At 34.4% G+C, this 25487-nt stretch overlaps 1 protein-coding gene across 12 annotated transcripts in view; it reads right to left on the bottom strand.

Annotated features, from left to right (window-relative positions):
* The window catches only part of clocka (clock circadian regulator a), a 107077-nt gene that overhangs the window by 20468 nt on the left and 61122 nt on the right, over positions 1–25487 (bottom strand). For 10 of the 12 annotated variants that reach the window (XM_009294633.5, XM_021468354.3, XM_073932132.1 and 7 more), the window contains exons 5-13: positions 25235–25327; positions 11013–11072; positions 10389–10537; positions 7897–7988; positions 7702–7791; positions 6157–6277; positions 5143–5256; positions 1425–1543; positions 1010–1092 (exon numbers count right to left, since the gene is read on the bottom strand). In XM_009294633.5, the coding sequence (XP_009292908.1) occupies positions 1010–1092; positions 1425–1543; positions 5143–5256; positions 6157–6277; positions 7702–7791; positions 7897–7988; positions 10389–10537; positions 11013–11072; positions 25235–25254 (848 nt within the window). In that variant the 5' untranslated portion in view covers positions 25255–25327. Of the gene's footprint in view, positions 1–888; positions 1093–1424; positions 1544–5142; positions 5257–6156; positions 6278–7701; positions 7792–7896; positions 7989–10388; positions 10538–11012; positions 11073–25234; positions 25328–25487 lie in introns of those variants that run through there. The other 2 variants (XM_073932138.1, NM_130957.2) reach the window with 2 other exon arrangements.

Here is a 25487-nt window from a genome sequence, read left to right as displayed (position 1 = left end):
AAAATGTTCTGACAGTTTATTACAAGGATTTTGTACCATAATATACAATCCCAAATCAGACAGTATACAGCTTTAAATTATTAAGACGGTTAATAAAAAGTCTGTTTAAGGTTAAACATTTTTGGAAAAAAGATCAAGGTCCCATAACGCAATTCAAAAGCATAAATAAAAAAACAAAAACTTAAATCGCAAAATACGAAGAACTGCTAATTCATGCTTATTATATTTTTGTATCATTCAGTATTACAGTATGAAAAATCCATTCTGAAACTACATTCAACAGCCATTATCATCATCATAATCATCAAAAGGTATTGGTTTGGTTTTGCAAAAGGGCCTTAATATTTGTTAATTTTACCGTAACCACAGTTGCAAAATCACATCAGTCAGTGAGATGCAAAAAAAAAAAAAATTTGTATGTATTCTGCATGTTTTATTGGTATTTTAATACACAAGTATTGTATTTTTGCTTGTGTTTGAGTGTTTTATAGTTTTAGAAAATAAGTGTATGTTGTGGTGTCACGGTGGAGCAGTGGGTAGCACAATTGCCTCACAGCAAGAAGGTCGCTGGATCGAGCCCCAGCTGGGTTAGTTGGCATTTTCTGTGTGGATGTTTGCTCTGGGTGCTCCGGTTACCTCCACAGTCCAAAGACATGCGGTACAGGTTAATTGAATAAGCTAAATTGGCCATAGAGTATGTGTGTGAATGCAAGAGTGTATGGGAGTTTCCCAGTATTGGGTTGCAACTGGAAGGGCAGCCGCTGTGTAAAAACCATGCGCTGGATAAGTCGGCTGTTCATTCCACTGTGGCGACCCCTGATTAATAAAGGGACGAAGCAAAAGGAAAATAAATGAATGGATGAAATATATGTTGTAAATAACTATAACCTGTAGTAGTAGCTTGAAACCGAAATAAACAGCGAAGAAGAAGACTTTTCAACACTAAAAAGGCAATGTGTGTGCCTTACAATGAGCACACAATACCACAAAAACAATGTTGCGTTTGTACCTGTGGTCCAAGAAGAGGAATTTCCACTCTAAACTGTGTCTGGAGGTGAATTCCTCATTGGGCTCCTCCACAGTACACATTTCCTGCCGAACAGAAGTTATAAACAAAACCATCCTTACTTCCAAGCATGTTGACCAGACAAAAAAAAACATCAACAAAAAAAACAGAACAGAAACCAAGTGACCTACTTCTCACACTGAGTGTATTTGCAAGCTGGTCATTTATCAGTGTCTTCAAAAACAAAGCTAATTCTTGCACAAACATGTACAGTGTCTATCAATACACCCACACACACGCACACAGGTGTACAGACATACACACACGCACACATACACCGATCTCAATGACTGTCAGACTAATGCTAAAAGTCACAGGACCAATGAGAAGGTGCCAAGTCATCTTTGGCTCGGCCTACCTTGATAAACTGAGGTTTGGCTAGCCTGACCGTCGCTATGAAACACACTCGGTCTTCAAACGCGTGTCGCAGCGATCGCTGGATCACTCCCTCAAAGCCGTTTCGTGTTGAGTTAGGCACTGCAGAGAAAAACAAGACACACATCTTTAGAAATGAAGGCTTTTTAGGGGGGGAAATGTTGAAAAAGGCTATTCTGTACCACTAGAGGGCGATAACCTCGTTGCTAATTGCTAAATGTTCATTCATTCAGGCTTTTAAAACACTTCTTGTTTAAAACCATGGTTAAAACAGTAGGTTCATGCAGAGTTAATTGTAAGACAACTGTTAAAAAACTGTTAAAATCAGTCCATGTTTTGTAATATTAAATCAATAATTTGTTATAGTCACTGATCTTTGTTTGTTTATTTTCACTAAACATGCTAATCTGCTTTAGGGACAGCTATGGAAAGAATAAGTTAGAGGAAATTCTCAGTTTCTCTTGATTTACTGTATTTTTTACGTATAGGTTAGAATAAAATGTTTGTTTATATTTTGGAGAATGACTATTGATCGAATAATAAATGTTTTCATTAAATTGAAAATCGGGGTTATAATTAAAGGTTAAAATATTGTATTCTTAACTCTTCAGTAGTTGAAATGTTGAAACTGATTTGTTTAAAAATGTACACAAACATTTCAAAATGAAATTATAAAAAATCTAAATGACAACAAAAATATCAACAATCTGCAAAAATAATGAACAGTTAGACCTTTCAGCAGTGATATTAATAAAAAATGCTTCTATAACACAGCGTTTACATATTATTGATCTATGAAAAATAAACAGCATAATATTAATTAGGGATTCTTCGATCAGGATTTGTTCAGCTGATACAGAGTACTGATTCCTAGTCATGGTGATCAGCCGATACAGAGTACTGATTGTGATGCTTCAAGCTTTATAATGCATAAAGCACATTTTCCCTCCAAGTATAAGACATAAGTGTAGATCTCACTTTACCCAAGATAATAAATTAAGAATGCTGCATTTAATCTTCTAAACACGTCTCTTATAACTATTATAAGCATTTATTTATTATAAGGGCCTACTCACACTATGCCATCCATACCGTGCCTAGGCCCGTTTCCCAGGTCGTTTGAGAAGTGTGAGTGCGCTGAGTCAGGCTCAAGCACGGTTCACTTGGCCGGGCCTGGCCCGGTTGGAAGAGGTGTGCCTGAGCGCGGTTAACTTGGGCTTTGGCGCGGTACGCTTGTGTGTGAGTGCAAAACGCGCCAAAGCCCGAAACTGAAAGCGAGACGTGACTTTTAAGGGACTGTTTCATATAGATTTATTAATCATTCTTACTGTTTAGTGAACGCAAACTGCCGTCGTTTATTAAAGACGCAAACACCTCAGTTCACGACAGCTGCGTGGCTTCAGCAGACCTCCTCATTCCTGCAGCACGAGAGCTTAATGATTGTTTATGAGCGCCAAAAGTGGCGGATCTGTACGGCGAAATATCTGACTGAGTGTCCCTGCATCCCTAAGGACTGTTTGGCGAAATATTTGACGGCATATCAAACGACTGAAACGATATAACTAGAGAAATCTCCACTGTGCTGCTGAGTGAGAGAGCGCTTCTCACTGAACAGCCCAACAGCGATGACGTAAGCGCGCCGAAGCCCGTTTGTGGTGTGAGTGCGGGCCGTCGGGGGAGACGGGAGGGGGGACAAGCGTGCTTTGGCCCGGTTCGAGGCAACTGTACCTAGTGTGAGTACGGCCTAAGTATAGACCGGGGTGGCCAACCCTGTTCCTGGAGAGCCACCTTCCTGCAGATTTCAGTTGCAACCCATATCAAACACACCTGCCTGTAATTATCACGTGATGTTCAGGTCCTAATTAATTGGTTCAGGTGAGTTTGATATGGGTAGCAACTAAAATCTGCAGGAACGTGGCTCTCCAGGAACAGGGTTGGCCACCCCTGGTATAGACTATTTCAATGTGGTCATGTCATTGGCCCTTGAACATTTCATAAGTGTAACAAGAGGCGATTCAATAATAACTTAATGTTAAAACAGCGATCATGACATTATTAATCAGTATGTGACTCTTTTTGAATTCTCAGAAGCTATAGAGATTAAAAATGCAAAACAGGAAATACGTTGGGACCAGTGTTTTTGTTTATACCCCTCAAAATGGTGTTTATTACAAGTATTTGTAAGTGATTATAATTAAAAGACTAACGATGCAATTTGCAAACATTGATGGAAGAAAAATTCAACAAGTCTCTTAATTAAGAAAACGTTTGGAGCATGAGAAGATGCATAAGAAGTTAAAATGTAAACCTATAAATCCATTACTTCTTTACTGAATGGAAATTGGTCTATAAACTACTGGGTCACACTTTACAATAAGGTTGATTAGTTAATGCATTTACTAACAGGAGTTAATTATGAATTAATCATAATTCATCATTTACTGATGCATTATTAGCATCCAAGTTCTTGCTTGTTAATATTAGTTAATGCACCATGAGTTAACATGAACTAACAACTCTGTTTTCATTAACTAATGTTAACTAACATGATCAAATACTGTAGTTAATGTATCGTTCATTGTTTGTTCATGTTAGTAAATGCATTAACTAACATTAATTTATACAACCTTATTGTAAAGTATTACCAACTACTGTTTATTGTAACAAGTAAATTACAAAAAGTTATATTATTAAATATTTATTTTAAAACAAGTGATTAATTTTTTTTTTTTAAATGTATTTAATATTTTCTGCTAGGTTTTAGTGAACTTGCAATACTGTCAAAAACACAGAACGTTTAGTTTTTATATGCATCTCATCTCCAACTAACACAAATACTTGTGACCGGTTCATGAGATCAGCCAGATCAGTGAGTAACAATCGAGTTATTAAATGTGATTATCAACCGATACAGATCTTTGGCAGATCGATCAGAGCATCCCTAATATTAGCCACAACAAGCTAAAGAAATCAAAATGCCAAGTCAAAACTATATTAATGCATTATTAAGTATCTAAAGTGTGCAAAATACTTCATATTAATAAGCATCTAAAAGATTCATTAATACACTTGAAAACAAAACTCACTTATGAAAACCAGAAGTACATGATCTAATTTAATAAAATTATGTTGAGTTTTATTTTTATTGTTGTTGAAAACACTTGAAAGCAATTTCTCCAGCAATCTAATTACAAGATAAAATTTAATTAAACTGTTTTCCTATATTTATTAATTCTGTATTAAATCTGTAATGGTTAAAATGTTTACATAATCATGTATAAACTATAATTAAGTCAATTTTAGTAGGTTGATTTTCTAGAAAATCTGAACACAGCAGCTCTGTAGGTAGAAACAACACACCGTTTGATAGTCCCAAGCAGCTATCACTATATGAATTCAGGACAGGACATTCTGCTTGAGCAAATAACAGCTGTGTAAAAACATAACTCTCATTCATTATTTTTTGCACTTATATTCTTCAACACTGGTCTAATTACACACTTCACCACAAAACATTCAACTTCCAGTCTTAAAATCTGGGTCAGAAGCCTGTTCCTCTGGCTTTTCTTTGCAGCGCTTCCTTTTTAAATAACGATGCTTGCTCCTGCCACTCTCATAAGAAGCACAAGCAATCAAGCACTTGGCTGGATAATTCAATAAACAGATCCACATGAAAGGCTGGCGCTGCTTCTGACACTCACCAGTGTTGAGGGACTTAAAGTTTCCGATGAACTTGACATATTCATAAACGGGCGGCTCTTTGGGGTCGATGGTGCCCCGGAGCATGTGGCAACAAAACTCCAACTGGTTCTTTGCTGCAGGGAAGCGAACGCAACAAAACAAAAACAAGAAAACAACATTAACAAGCTGCAGCTTAGTGATCGGTGCTCATAGAAATGAGACAATAGCAGGGAGAGGTACTGAAGGAAGCTGAATGAGAATGCTAAGAATGATTTGATCATGAGGAGATCATTTCTAATATTTTTTCATTTTTCGAATAAAAATGTTTTGAGTCATTGCAAAGTTTAATCAAAAGCTGCATCCCAAATGACACACTATACACTTATGCATGTACTTATGGACTTACACACTCAGCAGCATAGTATATGAACACAGCGTCGTCCCAAATGGAACACCAATGTTTTTTTTCAAACGGTTTCTCTGATGGCGTTTGACGGTTGCCAAATTAGTAAAATAAATGACCAAACTACCAAACAATACCTGTCGTGAGTATAACCACATTCACCATGGGGGACGATATAACCACTCTTGTTGGCGAATTTTGCTCTTACAATCTAAAATAAAAGCTCCGCCCTTTCTACTACATGAGCAAAGCTGCGGTCGTTGATTGAGTGATGTGTCCATCATTCCACACTTCATTTTAAGGGCTGAATTAGTGCAAATACCCCATTGATTAGAATAACAGATTTTTTCTTCTGTTGTGATTAAAAAATGTGATTTCTCAACTACTCTGAAGTTAAACATCAGTGTCATGTTGTCTAAAAATGAATATAAACATGTCTGAAAAAATGGCACCATTTTATGCTAAATAATTAAATAAGTTGGGAAGAAATGTCATCATCAAAACACATTTAATGAGCTCTAGTCTTGTGATTGTGCTCACAGAAATCCAACAACAACACAGAATAAATGAAGCTGAATAAGTACGAAACTAAATATTTGGTCATGAGGAAAAAGAGATAAATGGGTCTTACTCTTTAGGTAGTCTGGGGTGAGGGTTTCTCCCTCCAACATGTGTGTTGACAGAGCTTTATACACCTCCGAATGCTCACCCAGTGGAAGGAAATTCAACAGGTTCTGATCCACAAGATCAGACTGAAACAGAACCACAGCAGAAATCTTCAGTATCTCTCTTACACAACAAAAGCAATGCATGGGAGATGGTACTTTGCACACAATGTATGTTTATTTTTTCAGAATTTTAAGAGATATAACTATTTTCATGCTGTATGATCAATATGGACTGCTATTACCAAAGTTCATTTAAAGCTTGTAAACACGGGCACAATTAATGCATTTGTTAATCACTGATGTTGATTTTTATTGTCATGACTAAAACAACAAAGAGAGCTAATGTGAGTGTGTACACCAATGAGCAAAACCACAGGCACAAGTGTCATCAAAAAAAGAAGACAAACACTTCAGGCGTGTATTTTTGGTTTGACTCTCCACATTAAAAACTCGTCAACCAACGAGATTGTTTTGATCATGTGCCTGGAGTTTCTGAAGTAAAACACAACTTGGCCGTGTTCAAGCATAATACAGTCTAGCTGAGCACACAGGAATTGCAGACCAAATAGTATTCTATGGCAAGTTTCATTTCAATTAATTTTTGTCATGGCTTGTCATTTTTTCCCACAAACGATTGACAAGGTTTTTTGTTTGCTGTAGACGAGGATTTTACCCAGAAGCGGAAAAGCTTCAATAAATACTCATGAAAAAAGGCATAAGGGTGACTTTGCAACAAACGAGTGCACAAGCCCAAAGTTGAACAGAGCCACCTTGTGCACTGGGGTATTTCTGCTTTTATTAAGTGTCCTTCAATGTCAGGAAGTAATTTTGCATATTCACTCAGCTCATTGCCAGATGAAATGGCATGGCCGTGAATGCTGAAAAACATCTTGAACAATGTTTGCAAAAAGAGCGAGTGAGAATCGTCAGTATGCACACATAGACCTTTAGTTGTGATTTCAAAACACTTTACAATAAGCTTGTTTTAGTTAATGTTAGTTAATGCATTTACTAACATTAACAAACAATGAACAATGCATTTATTACAGTATTTACAGTATTATAAGTATAAATAAGAGTATTATAAGCATATTATATAGTATAGTATTATTAATGTTAATGAAAATACAGTTTTTCCATTGCTAGTTCACGTTAACTCAAGGTACATTAACTAATGTGTAAACAAACATGAATTTGGATGTTAATAATGCATTAGTTAATGCTGAACTTTGCTTAATAAACGCTGAAAAAGTACTGTTCACAATTTGTTCATGTTAGTAAATACATTAACTGATAAAACCTTAATGTAAAACGTGACCAGATTTTTTAAAATTCATTTTGAAAAAAATGTAATTAGCAAAGATGAACTAAATTAATCAAATCGACAGCAAAGACATTTATAAAGTTAACAAAAGAAAAAAAAAAAACATCTGCTGCCAACACATTTCTAAACTGTGCAATAAATTAAATAAAAAACAGGCAACAATCCCAAGTGTTTTCAAACTCACAGGTAGATGTTCTAATAAAGACGTGACACTTTCTGAGACGTAGATTATGTTTCCATCCGTCATAATGGCCAGAAAGAAGCCATCTAGTGCCTAAAGAAATAAAGCAATAAAGAATATCAATAATTCGGTATATTTAGTAGTGTTTCCTGAATTTAGGCAAGTGTGTGTGTTGGTTTCAGTGAATAAAATCCTCACCTCCAGCATCAGCTGTGTGAACTCCTCATTGCTAAGGAAGGGTGGCTTCCAGTCCTGACGGATTTCACTCGACTCCGACTGTGCAGCAATTTCTTATGGAAAAACAATAAAATGATAAGCTTTCAGATTCTATAAAATCTAAACTAAATCTAAACATTCATAATACATTATTATAAAGGTTTCCTTCATCATAAAGTGTTTAATTTGTTAACAAATGTTCAATCAATCCATTTTAAAATGATATTATCATTTTTTTTCCTCGCATCTCTACAACCTTTTGCACAGATTGCTACATTCATACTTCAATGAGCAACCACTTTTACTATTGTCTATTGTATGAATAACGTGTGTTGAATGAATGCAGACTGATAAACATCAATACTGCTTTTGTCCCATTGATTTCAGAAACACCTACACCTACTGTATATGTTGAAAGCAAACTGGTTACATGTCGTTTTACATGTCATCTGACACCTCCCTCGTGTCAATGTGGGCAGTTCATGGCCAGGGTATATTCAAAGTAAATATTCAGTCTTGTGAGACTGACTAACAGTCAATTAAACATATATAAAACTAAAACTGCTCCTTTTTTACCCAAAGATTACTTTTAGTCAATTAAATATCCTCTATTGTGCTTTTTCAGATTTTACCTTTGCATGTTGTAGTTGCTTATGAATGTATTGAATGATCTTGAATGGAGCTACTCTCCCAAAACCAGAAAAGAACTGCGCAAATTGAGTCATCATTAAGTTCAGTCGCATTTCGTGCACAGGTAGATTTGTATTGTCTTAATTGGCTGCCCGCTAACAACATCTACATTGACCCTCAAACAGTGAAGTTATAGCTGAGGCCTGGATGAATTTGTTGACATGTCATTGTTTTCTGTTTCTTTAAAAGCAAGTGTACTTTTTGAGCAACTGCAATCGATGAATGCTTGGGCTCCAGTTGGTATGGTAAAGCCAAAGCCGTAATTTTTGTAAGAATTACTGTGTTTATAAGAGCTTAGGAAACCTCCAGAGCTGATATTCTGTGTTTCGTTTCTGACATAAAATGTATGTGGTAAACCCATCACAACAGACTGGGCTATCTGGCCAATCAGAGGATAGCAGCTCTTGGAAAGATGGGGTTTAGAGAGATTCTTTAATGAACCTTTAATGCACCCACTTTAAGCAATACTAAACTGAATGGAATTGAAAAGTTTAGATGCAAAAGACCTCTAAATGCTGTCTGAAATTGTCCTCTAAAATGAGCATTTTTATCAGGCTCCTGTGTGTATGTTCAGTAATACCAGTTTTATGGCAAAGAATAAGTCCTTTTCCTGGTCTTTAAAGTAAAATATCTCAACATAAACAAAGGAGGCTGAGAAAAATGTTCATTTTCGATGAACATTCCAGACGGCACTTAGAGGTTTTTGCATCTGAACTCTTCAATTGCAAACTGAGCCAAGCAAAACCAAACCAAACAGAGCTGAGCTGGACCAAGCCATACCATACCACACAGAGGAAAAGCACATAAAGGACCATCTTCTTACTGACACAATGTGTATCTTCACTAAACAAAGTTTATCAACTATTTCTAATGTTGAGAAGTGTTTTTTTTTTCTCCACACAATGGCAATAAAGAGCAACTTGTTGTGTTACGAGTATCTTTATTGTTTAGAGTTTAGATAGTGTTGCATTTAGCATCTTTTTGCCTCTCTTCATCTGCTTCTGGTTATTATTTACTACTACATGTGTGAATTTGTAGGTGGAACACACAGTGTTGTAGAATCAGCAACAGCATCTTCTGTGGAGTTGGAGTTTACACACACTACACACCCTTAAGTGACAGAAAAATTTGTTCGATTATAAGTTCTGAATGTTGATTTCGATTACTTTTCGATTAATCACCCAGCCCTAGTTCGACCTGCCGGTCAAAATGTGCAAACCTCTGCACACAAACTGTTGGCACAAACAGGTCACATCATCAGCATGATCCCACTATGCAGATTGATAAGACGCGAGTCCACTGAAACGGTTAAAATTGCCTGCGATCTTCCAAATATGTTCAACTTGAGAGCTCTTCTACAGAGCTGCATTTAACTTAAGTTCAGAGTCGAATATTTGAATATTCTTGTCACTTCTGGTCTCAGATCAGCCTGTGGGCGATCATGTGTTTTGGAGAAGATGTGACTTTGAGCATTGATTATACACAGTACAACATTTGACATTGGTTAAACTTACAAACTCAAGTTCACCAGCTGCCTTGAAAATGTGAGTCAACTCAAGAGAGACTCTTTGTTTACAACTAAAGATGTTGAGTTTTAGTTGATATATGTCAGCTGATGAACGTGAGTTTGTAAGTTTAACCAAGTAAAACGTTTTACAGTGTACAGGGAGGTCCAGATCTTGATCTTTAACAGCTGCTAGATACTTTGAATTCGCCCACCCTATTTTTATGTATACTTAAATTTTCCAAATGATAAACAATAATTGTTATGCAACAAGAGTAACCTTTGTGCTTGCGCAGGAAGTCGATGCTCTTCTGTAGGATGGTAGACTTGTCCATCTTGCGGGTGTTGCCCGGCAACATGGTGCCCAGTTCCTTGATGAGCACATTGAACTGGTCTCGCCTCTTCTTCTCCGACCTATTTCTAGAAACTCTATAGAAAGATGAGAAAAATCAAAAACAAAAAGGTGGAAAATTCAACAATGGAAGCCAATTGTAGACTTTAAGATAATAGGATGATAGCATAATTCCATTGCTATTGCAGAAGCTTTCAAAGTCACAGTCGAGCTCTATCTAATCTCAGAGGAATCCAGCAATGCTGAGAGAAACCATTTCACGGTGTGGTGATTGTATACAGACGACGAGGGTGAAGGCGTACGCTCAGGTTTAAACAGTCATAACTAGGTCACACTTAAGTTTCTATTCCCGGTGCAAAAAACCACTTCAGATCCTCTACCACGAAAAAGGACTTGTCTATACAATCATCTAGTGTAATGAATCATGTTTAAACCACTCTTGCATGAGATAATGGAATACGCCAATATATCACAAAAAGAGTTCAGCTCAGGACAAGACAAAGGATATCGCTGTGAGCAATTAAAATCATAAAGTTTTACTTGTATAATCACCTTTTTGCTTTGTCCTTCTCATCTTCTTCCATCAACCCATCAAAGATACTGCTGTCATCCCTGAAAGAGAGCAAAATTAAGAGTAGTTAGACTAGCTTGCCCAAATTCAACCAATCAACGACAGTGTTTGTGATCATAACAGCTTTAACTGTGATAAAATTCCAGTGAACTGACAGAAATTCCCATGCCAACCCAATCAGTTCATATTTGAAGCTGTTAAACATTATTTTAATAGACTGTTCCCCAATATGCAATAGTGAGGGACTCAAGCTTTTTAAAATGTCATACAAAATCTTGAAAGAGTCTAGTGATTCAACTAAAGTAAAAAAGTTTTTAGTATTACTGATATATTGATATATTCATGTTTAACTTTTTGTTTTCAGCTGAACTTTCTTTTTCATATTCTGTTAATTTTAGATACCCCTTTGCATTTTTGTGTGTTTTTTTTCATATTTTGAATATACAATTGAGTTTAAATTATTGGCCACCTTTTGATTTTTTTTTCTTTTTTAAAACTTTCCCAAATTCTGTTTAACAGAGCAAAGACATTTTCACAGTATGTCTGATAATGTTTTTTCTTCTGGAAAATTTTTTTTTTTTATTTCACCTAGAATAAAAGCAGTTTTAAATTTGTATAGAAGTGTCTTGAAAAATATCCAGTCAAATATTATTAACTGTCATCATAGCAAAGATAAAATAAATCAGTTATTAAAAATCAGTTATTAAAACTATTATGTTTAGATATGTTTTGGAAAAAAAAATCTTCTCTCTACTAAACAGAAATTTGGGAACAAATTAAACAGGGGGCGAATAATTCTGACTTTAACTCTATTTGTAGCTAGACAGTCAATCTCGAAATTATTCATACCACTGGAGTATGTAGTATTTTTTGCAGTGTTGGTTTTATTTTATAACATACTGTTATTTTAGCTACTTTAAAAAAAATACATAAAAGGAACAGTTCAAACATCCACAAATCATCACTTTATTTCAGGTTTTTCCTTCAATCAACACTTATGCTTGAAAAATATATAATTGAAATTATAATTTCATTATGAATTACAAATCAGAAAACTAACCCACATTAATGGAGAGCTTTAATCCAAGTCTTCTGAAAATACATTTTTTCAAACAACTGGCTAAATGGACAAAAATAAGGCTAATGCTTTACATATTGTTCAATTTCCTGCACAAACTGATTGTTTCATTTCATAAGGCCTCAATGTGTTATTACCAATAGCAATGCATATTTGTTTAGTTTTGTCTGTATGTTTTTTACTCATAGATATGCCCACATGGAATCTGCGTGCAGAGAAATCTGGAGATTTCCGGAAATTTTTAGCCCATTATCGAGTCATTTACTAACTTGTGTAAATGAGTGTTAATTAATATTTATTCAGTTTTTAAATTTCAGTAATATTATTGACTAATATGAAAATGTTCATATGATTTATTTACGATACCTTTTATAAAGTCATATTTTCTCTCTTTAAGTAGATATATTTTATATGAGAGAGTTGCTTTGTTTACCAAATAAGTGGATCTAGATGGTTTTGCAGTGTAAACATTTGATAAAAGTTCAAAATGCATGCTTTATTATTATTATTATTACTACATATATTAAGTTTTTAGTTATGATACACCCAAAATAATTCCACATAAATCCGAAGACTTTAACAAAATTCTCGGCAGAAATAGCAAAAAATGTCAGCAGATTCTGTCTGGCCATACTCATAGAACATTGAAGAGCAATTTAAAGCCTAGCTAGGATAATTAGGTTAACTAGGGAAGTTTGGTTAATTGGGCAAGTCATTGGACAAAACTTATTTGTTCTGTAGATGGAAAATCCCCCCCAAAAAATAAAACATTTTAAAGGAGCTAATAAAACTTGCCTTAGCAGTTTTTCAATTAATATTCCAACCAAACTAAACGATATAAGACCTTCTCCAGATGACATATATAATAGGAAATACTCTAAAAAAGCAATACTTGGGGAAATATTTGAGGGGGAAAAAAACTGACATTTTACAAAAGGCCTAATAATTTTATCTTGACTGTACATCTTTGATGGCCAGAGGATGAGTAAATTAACAGCGAATCTTTATCTCTGAGTGAATAATCGGATTAATGGGGGAACATAAACATGATTCAACCAAGAAAATGCCAAGCTGTTTCTTTTGGCTTCCCACAGTATTATTAATCATAACCAGGTCAGGCAATAAATCATTGATTGAGCAGGCAGTAGGTCAGTGGTGGAGGTGGCAGTGAGAGGCGGATATAAAGGCCTGTAGGGGCGCTGTGTATGTGTGTGTGTGTGTCAGTATATATTTAGACAGTCAGTGTTCTCTGACTCAGCTGCTTTGAGAGCACAAGACAGAAAGCGAGACCAGCTGGTCATGGCAGCAGATCTAAGGACAGTTTGTGACGGACGTGATTTGGGTTTGATTTCACAACTGATGTCATAGCAGCTTCTCAAAGCAGTGTGGCTTTGGAAAGACACAAGGCAGAGTAAATGCCAGCTTACATCTATGATTTTTTTTTAAGGTCATCTCAAAACGAAATGACAGTCGCTCTGTCGTTTGTAGCCCTGAGATAATTGGTCATTTGCACAGGGTGTGTGGACATGTGTCTGTCTCGGTTATAGCAGAGATCACAATGACCTTTCATGCATTGTGTGCAGGTAGAGTGAATGAGCGTTTTTAGGGATGGAAGGCAAACAAATGAGAGTATATTTGTAAAGTTACGAGATTGATGAGTGCAAACTCATCAATAATGTGCATGAATAATGTGGGTAAATAATGTGCATTTTATTCAGCCACCGGATGTCCATTACCAGCATTTTTACACAAACAGTCAAGAATTTGCCTCAGTTGATTTGCATTAAAGCCTGTGGGTGTGTGAGTATGGAGGATCAAGAGTGTTGGTTGAAAATAAAATAAAGTATCAAAGAATCAATTTCATAATTGAAGCATTAAAATGTGCCCTGTAAAATCCAACAGTCAACTTTTTCTAAGTAAAATGAGTGTAGTTAACTCAAAATGGCTGAAAGGTAATTCTACTCATTTGAATTATGTTTTGAACTCAGTGTTGAAGGTAATTAGTTAATTAAATATCTCATTACTTCAACTTAAATAGAGTAAGTCCACAGTACTCAGTACAGTACTGGTTTGTAGCAATCGGTTTTCTCAAATGGTTCGAGTTGCCGTAACCTATTGGTTTTTCACTGTACTCAGTTGTTTTAAGTTCTCTTCACTCAATGGATTAAGTTCACAGTACTCATTAGGATTAGTTTTTGAACTTAAACTATTTGAGGAAACTAATTGCAACAAACCGTTTGAGTTACCTTAACTGTTTAGGTTTTACAGTGTATATAAATAAATCACAATTTAAATTGACAATTAATGGACAAATACATATATATATATATATATATATATATATATATATATATATTGGATAAAAGCGTCTGCTAAATGACTAAATGTGAATGTGTGTGTATACTTTGAAATATACATTGTAAAACCCAACAGTCAACTTTATCAAATGAAATGAGTGTAGTTAACTCAAAATTGACTAAAAGTTGTTAACTCAAATGGTTTGTTGCAATTGGTTTCCTCAAACGGTTTGAGTTGACTTAACTTATTGGGTTTTACAGTACTCAGTCGGTTTATCGAGTTTTACTGCGCTCAAACTGCTTCGTTTACTCAAACAGATTAAGTTTACAGTACTCATTAGGATTTATTTTTGAACTTAAATGGTTTGTAGCAATTGGTTTCCTCAAACGGTTTGAGTTACCTTAACTTTTTGGGTTTTACAGTGTATAAATAAATAGACAATTTTAGAAATGTTTATTTAATTTATGTTTAAAAATGCTGATTAATCAAACAATAAAACTGTATTTTTATATAAAAAAATGTATACATTTAAATGCACAATTTAAATAGCTTTTTAAAAAGGCATTTGACTGATGCTTTTTTCTTTCTGTTTGCCACTTGCTTTTCTTTTCCTAATCAAGTTAAAAAATGCCATTGGACAGTCCACACGTGGGAGCAACCAATCAACTTTCGCCTCAAGTCAAGCTAAAACCTTGTAAATGAAATGTGCACTGTTATTGGACAGAGAGAGAAACCATAGCTCGTTTTAGCAGGATCTGCAAAGCAACTGAAATGTTAGAGATTTAATAGCTTTAGCTCATTTCTGTTAAATAATTTTTTATCTGGATTATCACTGTCTGTATAGATAAATTTTACAATTGAGGGGTTAGGTTACTGTGGCCCATTTGTGAGTGTGTGTTTAAATAAAGAAAAACTCTTTGATGTAAAATTTCACATTACATGATCAATATTATTAGTGCAACTGCATTTTCAGTTAAGAATACAAGTACAATACATGGATTTATAGGAAACACCTAAAAAAAAGGGATCAAAATAAAGAAAACAACGTCTCGCATGTAGTAGTGAGTTTAAAAATACACTGACGTCAACTGATTTGGCTGCCAAACAAAAAAGATATTTATATCTGCTCGGTGAAATTCAAAGCCATCTGCTCAAAATGGTGGGCAAAAACAATATGAGGAGGTAAGATTAGCTAATATATTTTAAACAGGACAATTAAGGTTATAAATAACAAGAGAGTTGATGTTTGAACACTATTCTACACTGCACTGTGAATACAGAAAACAGCAGCAGTATTATTCAGCCAAATTAATGACATTTTTGATGTTTTTACTTCCTATTTAAATGCAACGTTTACAAAGGGCTCATGATTTTAAATTAATAAAAATAAGCCACCAATGAGGAATAAAATAAAAATGCAGCCACTAGTTTTGAGTTTACACCATTTCAAATGTCTATGGTATAGAAGTGTCTTGAAAAATATCTAGTAAAATATTATTTACTATCATCATGTCTAAGATAAAATCAATCAGTTTTTAGAAATTTGTCTTCTCGCTGTCAAACAGAAATCGGGGAAAAAATAAACAGCAGGGCTAATAATTCTGACTACAATTGTATTTAAAATTAAACTCTTGTGATCAAAAAGCTGATTTTTCATCAATATAAAAAAGTTTTTTTCATCACTCCAGTCTTCAGAGCCAAACGATCCTTCAGAAATATTTCTAATCTGCTGATTTGACGATCAAAACATGTCTCATTATGTTAAGTTTGAAGTGGAAACTGTGCAACTTTTTTTTTGGATCCCTTTAATTTTATTCTATATTTGAATTTCAAAAGAACTGAATTTCTTTTTTGTGGAAATTTGCTACATGCTACAGTTAGACTAAACCATTAGTGAGGTTTTAATGACCAAAAATCAGGACATGACTAAAACTGATTGTGCTCATGTGAACTTTGATACAGTTTTTCGTAGGAGTGAGACAGACATGCTAATAAAACACCCCCAATGTTTTGTATTGGCAGAATTTTTTATTACAGGGCTCCTCCTCCTGGAAATGGGCGGGGAGCAGCAGCACATTTGCATTTAAAGAGACACACAAACAAAACTATTCTGTTTTTGTGTCCACTTAAAAATGGGCACTCATAGCATGCTATAACAATCTCAGGGGCATTTTGAGTTCACATAAACCTTCCGGGGACTCCTTTAGACCACACACTCAGCCTTCATGATTGGGCTTTAAATGCGTCATTGCAACTGTCACTACAGCCTCGTGCATGACACGCTGGCAGCGTAAGAGCATGTGCATCAGCTCACGACTCCGAATGACCCCATTCCACACCTGTCTTTAAACTCAAAGCCGTCGCATCCAAAAGACCCTCGGCACATTGACAGGACATGCATTATAGCGTCAGGAGAGCTGTAATTGTTTCCAAGACACAAACAAGTCCATTATTCACTACACGCAGAGAGCATTTTCTTCTTCTGACGGCTTTATGAACGCCTCGTTTTGAACACGAGACTCATCTGCCTGTAATGACGCTAATTTGAGCAATTAGAACTAGAAAAATATGATGACCTACATTTGTACTACAAAAACAATGCAGTGCTTGTGTATTAACATTTTGCTGCTCTCTCTCCGACACGTATATATAGAGGATGTGGATGGCTGATCATTAACTTTAATAGTGTTTGTGTTGTGAGAGATACAGGGAGATCTTTCTGGCTCCTGTAAAGCAAACACACCAACAGTATCACCACAACAATGCAATAAAGACGTCCAACTGATGCCAGAGATCCAGTTTCAGAGGGCAGTATTGATCGCAAAGTATACACGGTGTATCACCGTGGCCTCAATTGAACCATAATTTTTTATTATCAAATGTAAAGTTGATCCGGATTGGAAAAAGAAGAGCATGTTCTATAGTAACGCATGTTTAATTACTGGCAGTGGCAAATATTAAGAGCCAATATTTAAGAAGGAAGCCAAAAAGAAAAAAAAAGAAAAATATATATTAGGGCAGAGGTGGACAAATCACAAATGTTTTATCGAGGTAATAAAGGAAAAGTAGTAGTAGTAGTAGTAGTAGTAGACTGTTCTTGCTAATTAATTATTGCCATTGTTTTCCAAATAATATGCAAATGACAAAATCAATGTATTTTTATACAACAATTTATATTCAGTCATCCTTAAGATGGGCATTTTAAGATTTGGGATCAGAATTTTATTCATATCAATATTATTATTACTAATATTATTAATGAAAGAAAAACAATGTTTATTCATTCAGGAATAAATTAAATGCAGTCAAAATTAACTGAAATATTCAAAATTTACGGTAAACACTTTTAAATTAATATAAAAATAATTATATTAATTAAAATTTAATTAAAATAGTTAATTGTTTGTTAAAACTGTCAAATATATTTTAAAATATTCATATATTAAAAATACCATCCTTAAACTTTCCACAAAAAAAAAAAAAAACACCCCAAAAATTTGGGAAAATATTTGGAAAAAAAATACACCATTTTTTTTAATATAGCTCAATGTTGAATGTGTTTCAAATCTTTTTGGAAAACCAAGAAATATCTGTCCCTATTATTTGTCCACATAAACGTTTGGACTCCTTAGATTCCCGCTTCCACTAATTAATGAACTCTTAAAGCTTAATTTACTACACAGTTAAAATCTGTATTTACTCTAACGCTTCAAGAAGCCCAGAGCTGGTCCACACACATTTGACCTAGATTTGCTAAATTAAATGTTTATCAGTGGATATCAGAGATGTGGACTTGAGACTCCAGACTTAAGATGAAATGTTGACGTCTTATTGTTTGACCTGGCAAATATTACAATCCTCAAGACTAACATTTACCAGTTCTGACAAGCACAATTACTCCAGAAAGCTGCAGACTGAACTTGACCCAAGTTGCTGCCAGGCATGGTTTGAAAAATACCAAATACACTCCAGAAAAAATAGCAGATTGTGACAATTCAAAACAGCATTAACTATCCCAAAGAACAATGCCTGAACAAATTTGGTTGGGAGCACATGAAAAACAACGAAGTCGATGGGTATTTAACAAGTACTGCTGAGACTAAGCTTTGGATTTGTTTAGTTAAATACAATCCGACATGGATTGCTTTAGTGATATGTTTTACTTGCTCCATTTTATAGCGTTTTTGTTATGTTCTATCCTGACAACATGAGACTAAACATCAATTTTCCATCATCATTTAAAAATTTATCAAACTTAAAAGCAGAGAACATTGACAATGTAACTGCGCTTTTCATAATGTCAGGCAAAATGCAAAGGTTAAAACAGCTTTATACATGTTAAAAAAGACAATCCTGATAGATGTCACTGTGTGTGTGCTGAAGTCGAAATGCATTCATTTCCAATTAAAGGGCTTGGCAGTTTCACTTTGACTAAAGTGTACAGCAGGTAAGACCAGTCCCAAGACATGTGTAATTGCTTACAAAAGACAAACCCGTCTGAATTTTAGATAAAAGTCTTATTATGTTATTAAATGAAAGATTTGCTGTAATTAAAGAAACCATACAAGTTAAAATAGGGTTACATTTTGTTTTCTTGGAATTGAAATTTCAATCTGACAAAGAACTTTTAATTATGTATAATCTTAAATGATAGTAGAAAAATATATTGAAAATTTGGATATGAAAACAGACTTGTATACATTTTCATTTTTACCAATGTTACAATGTTTCACCCAAAACTTACCCTTTCAATATCTTGAAAACAAGACATATATTTTTCCCATGTTTTTATTTAAAGATGTTTATATATTTGTACTGAAAAGAAAAATTCAATTTTTTTGGAGTCTATACAACATTCAGTTGCATGACTTTATGAATTTAAGACTTCCTTCTCTCACTTAACCTGTGGAAAATAAATTAGGAGTTTTAAAGATATTTTTGAAACCCTCAAAAGTTAGTGGCATCATTTTTAAATTATTTATGTATTTTTTTATTTAAAAATGTGCAAAGATAAATCAAGTACACCTCAGTTCAGGGGTTCCTAAACTTTTTAGCCCGCTACTTCCAAAATAACAATGCCAGTGACTCGCAACTCCCAATATTCTCTGAGGTGGTTATAGATATATAATTCTTGCACTCCTACCAATAGGCCATTCATCGTTTAATTCAGAGGCCCTCCTCCATGTTCAGTTGTGGCCTGTATTTATTTTAATGTAAGTGAGTGCCATAAAGGTGTCAGACAGTTTAACCTGGTGCCATAATATCAATGTGTTGCATCTGACGCTATTGCTGTGTCTTATATGATGTTAATAACAATATATAATGTAATCATGCATGGGGTAGCCAAAAAAATCTAATTTGAATGTTGTTTTTTATTAACATGTTTATTGTCAAGATGCTAACAATGTTACTGTTAACTTCTATTTTGTTCTTAAGTAGGTTATGGGTAAATTATGATAATTCTAATAGTTTATCAGAGGTGTGGAGATTCATTCTTCATTGCATTCAGCAGAAACAGAGATCTCAAAAGGTAAAAGCAGGAATGCAGACACTGCTACTATTATTAAACATTGAAAGGCTAAGTTTTAATTATTTGTGAGATCTACATGTTAAAAGTAATAACATTGCAATTTTCAGCCTTTTGCATTTGCTATAAATAAAGCTACTGCGAATTTATAACATAGACTGTTCATGGATTACGTTGGTTATGTATTGTACTGTTATTTGGTATTAAAAGTATATATTTGATCTCCCTCATCTTTAAATAAGCAAATCAGCATATACACACTTTTTTTAAAAGTATGTATATATCAAAATAAGAGTCCTAGTGCATTATTGGCAGCAACAAAAATAAAAGCCTTGCAACAGTAAATAGCTTTACCTTGTTAATGTCTGTATTTTGGTTAAACTATACAAATCTGGCATTTAATTTAGTATACGATAATATTTAATTATTGCAAATTCAATGTTATAGTTTATTACAATGCGATTACATCCTATGAATAATTACATAGTTATTAAATAGAATGGGGTATATGCGGACACTTAAGTTCAGCCAGCCAGCTTCAGCGCTTCCAGTGATCTGTATTTCCCATATAAAATGGCCACATTTTAGATCTTCACTGCCTGATAGATATACGATATAATGTGGGTCTCAGACTGGACAAGAAGCACTGTGTTATGTATTTAATTTTCTCCCGCCATGTCTTTAAAGTATGACATTTTATTTTACCCCAGTATTTTCAATGGAGATTCTGCGCTAACCTGCTGATTCTGAGGGCACTATCGGTTACACAGTCTTTTGTTCACCGGAAGTTTATGATTGACTGAAAACACTAGCTGTGCATATAACCCATTTGAAGCAGAAATAGCTAGCATATTGTATTATAATAAATAATGAATTTTACACATAAAAGTCTCCTTATATCCCTTTATTGAAAAAAACACACACTATGTAATACATTATTTGACATTTGTATTGGGCCCTTAAAGTTTTTAATAGTTTTTATATTTTTTTAAACAAGAACCACATGTGCTCCCTTAGAAATAAGTAATCGGCAAGCCCCGGTGTAAAATAGTAAGACATTATTTTCCAGTTACTGTACACATGCTTACTATTGTAATAATAGTGAATCATGCAACTACAAGCAACTAATTCCTAAGCAACAACTAGCAAACCCTAACCCTGCCGTTAATTTTGACAGATGTTTTTTTAATTAACTCTCTAACCTATTAAATGTCCTACACTTATACAAATTATTTAAAATAAGTTGATTCAACACAATGAGGGGGGGGGGGGGGGGGGGGGGGGCTTAATTGTTTTATGTTCAATTCAAAACAGATTCAATGATTATTTAAGATACATTTCAGCAAGTTTGACTTTTTAAAGGAGATTTGTTTAACCTTTTAATGTTTATGTACCACCATTTTGTTCTAAAGAGCCACATTTTTATTGGAAGTTTGGAATATGGATAAAAGCATCTGCCAAATGATTAATTGTAAATTAATGATGTGCATTGTTTTGTTACAATCTGAATTATAAGTTCAGAACACGTCATGTCTGAAGAGTCACTTAAAGCTTGCACAGGTCAGTGAGACGGGATGATTTACAGCTCTTAAGAAGACACAGATTCACTGGATAAGAAAAGAAAATATAGATTTTGCAAGTACCATATGGTGATGGTTTTAAGTCCCTGTTTTCAAACGAAGGTGCCATCTCCAGTTACTTTACCTGGAAACCTCTGAGGGAGGAAAATGGAGCTGCTGCTCTATTGAGCATGGCGGTAATCCAGAGATTAGCTGGAAAAAATTCCCCACCGCCACCACACAACGGCTCGTCTCACTGTCACTCAACAGGCTCAACCAGTTAGAGAGCAGCTGCGCTCCATGAGGCTGGTCAGAGCGGGCATGTCTAATGCCACTCCACTCACCACTGTCGCTATAGCAACCAGCCAGGGGTGTGTTACATCTGCATGTCAGACGTGCAAAAAGCCATTTATGAGCAGAGATATTAAGATTTTGGTCACAATTTATTTTAAGATGATTCTCTCTATTAACAAACCATTAACTAAGACTTTTAGCTTAATATATTTTTAATTTAGCTGTTTATTAGTAGTTTGGCTAGATTAGGGCTGTAGAACAAGACAAGGTATATACAAGAATCAGAGAGTGAAATTTAATAAATTTTAAAACCTTTTTAATACTCTTACCATACATTTTAATACATCATCGCCACTTTAGATTAACAGGTAACATTTGGGACGTTTTAATTTAAATTATTTATAGTATTTATACTAAATACTAATTGTAAGAAACTAATTCTAAACTTAAACATTTTTCATTTATTCAATAAAAATGCTAGTTCAGCAGGTGGTGCCTACAACAGCAGGAATAACAATGTTTTCCCTGGTTACTGCAGTAAACAAAGCAGCAAAATACAGCAGGATTTTATTGATTTCATACACTACACAGCATCCCAATATTCACAGAATAAATTCAGACAAACTTTAACATACTGATACAAATGTTAAAACCTTGTAAAATAGGATTTAAGAGTTCTTAAATACTTTTTAAGTGCCCTAAATTGATCAACTTTTAATACTTTTTAGACCTCACAGACACCCAGTTAGATTGTACTTTGTAAGTACCAGTAAACAGCCAGTATCTTAAAGTTGAGACTTTTATTTTAATATGTTGATGTACTTCCAACTGAAACAAAATATTGTGTAATATGGGGGCGGGTCTTCTTTTGTGCATCATCCTCACATAGCAAACTAACGGAAACAGGGGCATGTTTAAAAAAATTGTGGCTGTGGCCATCTGACATCGACAGTGGAGGACCACTGCTCCAAATGCAAAAGTAAATAGACATCTTTTGATTGAAGATCACCAAAACAAAACTTATTTTTTCATTGTTTATTTGCACAGATGAATAGTTCACCTAAATAAATAACAATGTACTCCAGTAAAATAACATTTTGATTACACACAGACTTCAATATTGGTACCTAAACTAAAGTGTTACCAAGATACTTTAATGAATATTTCTCTAATTGATTTAAAATAAATCTCTAGTGGAATTAGTTTTAGCTCAAAACACCCTGATTGACCCCATTAAAGATTGCTAAATCTGCCAGTGAATCTCAAGGAGCCAAAATATCTGAAATGATCAGCAGAAAATTAAAGTGGCAATTGGTACTTAAACTAAAGTGTTACCAAGACACTTCAATGGATATACATTATATTTCTCTGGTGGAATGATTTGGAGCTCAATATACCACATTATAGATTGCCAAATCTGCCACTATTTGAGTGTGAGCAGAAACACACTGTATTTACATGTTCCTTGAAATGCAAATGAGTTGCTGCTTTTTAGGAAAGGGGCAGAGCCTTTACATACCAATCTGACAAAGACAACAAAACAAGTGAATCTCAAGAAGCCAAAATATCCGAAAAGACCAGCAACATATTGAAGTGGGAAGTGGTACTTAAACTAAAGTGTTACAAAGATACTTCATTGGATATACATTTTATTTCTCTAGTGGAATGATTTTTAGCTCAAAATACCCCAAATGACTCCATTGCCAAATCTGCCACTATTTGAGTGTGAGCAAAAGCATACTGTATTTACATGTCCCTTTAAATGTAAATGAGCTGCTGCTTTTAAGGAAAGGGGCGGAGCCTTTACACACCAATCTGACAAAGACAACAAACAAGTGAATCTCAAGAAGTCAAAATATGATAAATGACCAGCAACAGATTGACATGGAAAGTGGTATTTATACTAAAATGTTACTAAGATACTTTAATGGAAATACATCATATTTATTTGTTGCAATGAATTATAGCTTAAAACACCCTGAATGACCCCATTATAGATTGCCAAATCTGCCACTATTTTGGTGTGAGCAAAAATGCACTGTATTTGCATATGTGCCTTTAAATGCGAATGCGTTGCTGTTTTTTTAGGAAAGGGGCGGAGCCTTTGCACACTAATCTGACAGAGACAACAAACAAGTGAATCTCAAGAAACCAAAATGTCAGAAATGACCAGCAGAGGATTAAAGCCATACATTATAAAACCAGGTGCCATTATATAAGCCAGGTGATGCTGGAGTGGATGAGGTTAAAACTAGGGCTGCACGATATTGGAAAAAATTAACATGGCAATATTTAGTTTTTCAGCGATATACAATGCAAGACGAAATATACGCCACTAGATACATTGAATAAATCCTTTTGTGAATAGTTTATTATATCAAAATGATTAGGGTGATTTAATAGGAGAGTGCATCTTCATAAATGATTACAATTAACTTTAATGCCCATTTTGTATGTGTGATGTCTCACATAATCTCAACTGAAACGTGAAGAGAGGATGGGGCATAGAATGGCACTGCCCCTTTAAAAAAAACTGTAAATACTTAGTTTTTAGCAAAGATATAAATTATTAAAATTAACTTTAAACTAGATTTTAGTGGTGAAAAATCATACAAAGGAGAGGGGAAAATCCTTTAGATTATATTTGTCTTGTAAGTCTTAATAGCAATTGAACACAAATATAGAAAAAATATATAACGTACACTTGGTGGTCTTCACTGTAAAAAATGTATGTTTGTTGAAGCTTGAATGCTTTAAACTCACTCTATGTGTTTAACAGAAAAGAAATGCAATTAATAAACGTTAAATGGTTAAACTTTGTCGGTAATCTACAAGCTCGTGGTCAACAATAGTGCATGCTTGACATTGAGACCCTGTGATGTGACTATTGGGGATGTGCATATTGCGATATTAATGCTGAAATGATATATTGTGCAGCCTTAGTTACAACTTTTAGATTAAATTAGGACATTTCAGAATTGCTAGTAGATACATTAATGTTGTTGTGGAGTAAAGTTAATTCAACTCACCTGCTAGGATGTTAGAGCTCTGTTTTGATGTGCTGGCCTTTGCAAACCAACATTAAACTACAATTCCAATACTCTTATCTTTACAGAATATGTAAAAAGCCTGTCACCTGACTAATACAGTAAATAATAAGTGTGCGTTCATTAATTATGCTGACAGTGAGTGTTTTTGGTATAAAACTAACAACAGAGTATCTCTGATGCAAAGCATTCAGTGCATCTGATGTAACTGTAAATATGGTTAGGCTGCTGTTATGAGCTGCAGAACAGGAAATGCTTTGCCCTCAAGTGAACTGACCATATATGACCGCCTGGAAATAACGATGATGTTTATGAGCTATTTCATTGTCAAACTAATGTATTGTGGCTGTCCATGGAAACAATTAGTCAGAGAATGGTTTGAGGTCAAGAAAGGACTTACCGGTCTATGCTGGAGGTCATTTTTGTTGTGTGTTCAGGGTCGCAGTTGTAGAGAGAGGACCTTTAAGCGTGAGGTAGACATTTGTACATAAACCTGGGAAATAATCATAATAATAAAAAAAAATCAATAAATACAGAATATTTGTGAGAATATTAAATGCATAAACATAAAATCAACATGAAATTAAATAATAAAGGATGTTTAATAAATACAACTGAAATGTGTTTTACAGTTGGGCTCAAAAAAAAAAAGT

The sequence above is a fragment of the Danio rerio genome, chromosome 20 (assembly GCF_049306965.1).
Source record: "Danio rerio strain Tuebingen ecotype United States chromosome 20, GRCz12tu, whole genome shotgun sequence".
Taxonomy (NCBI): Eukaryota; Metazoa; Chordata; class Actinopteri; order Cypriniformes; family Danionidae; genus Danio; species Danio rerio.
The sequence above is the reverse complement of the archived record's forward strand: the minus strand, read 5'-3'. Positions and strand labels throughout refer to the sequence as shown.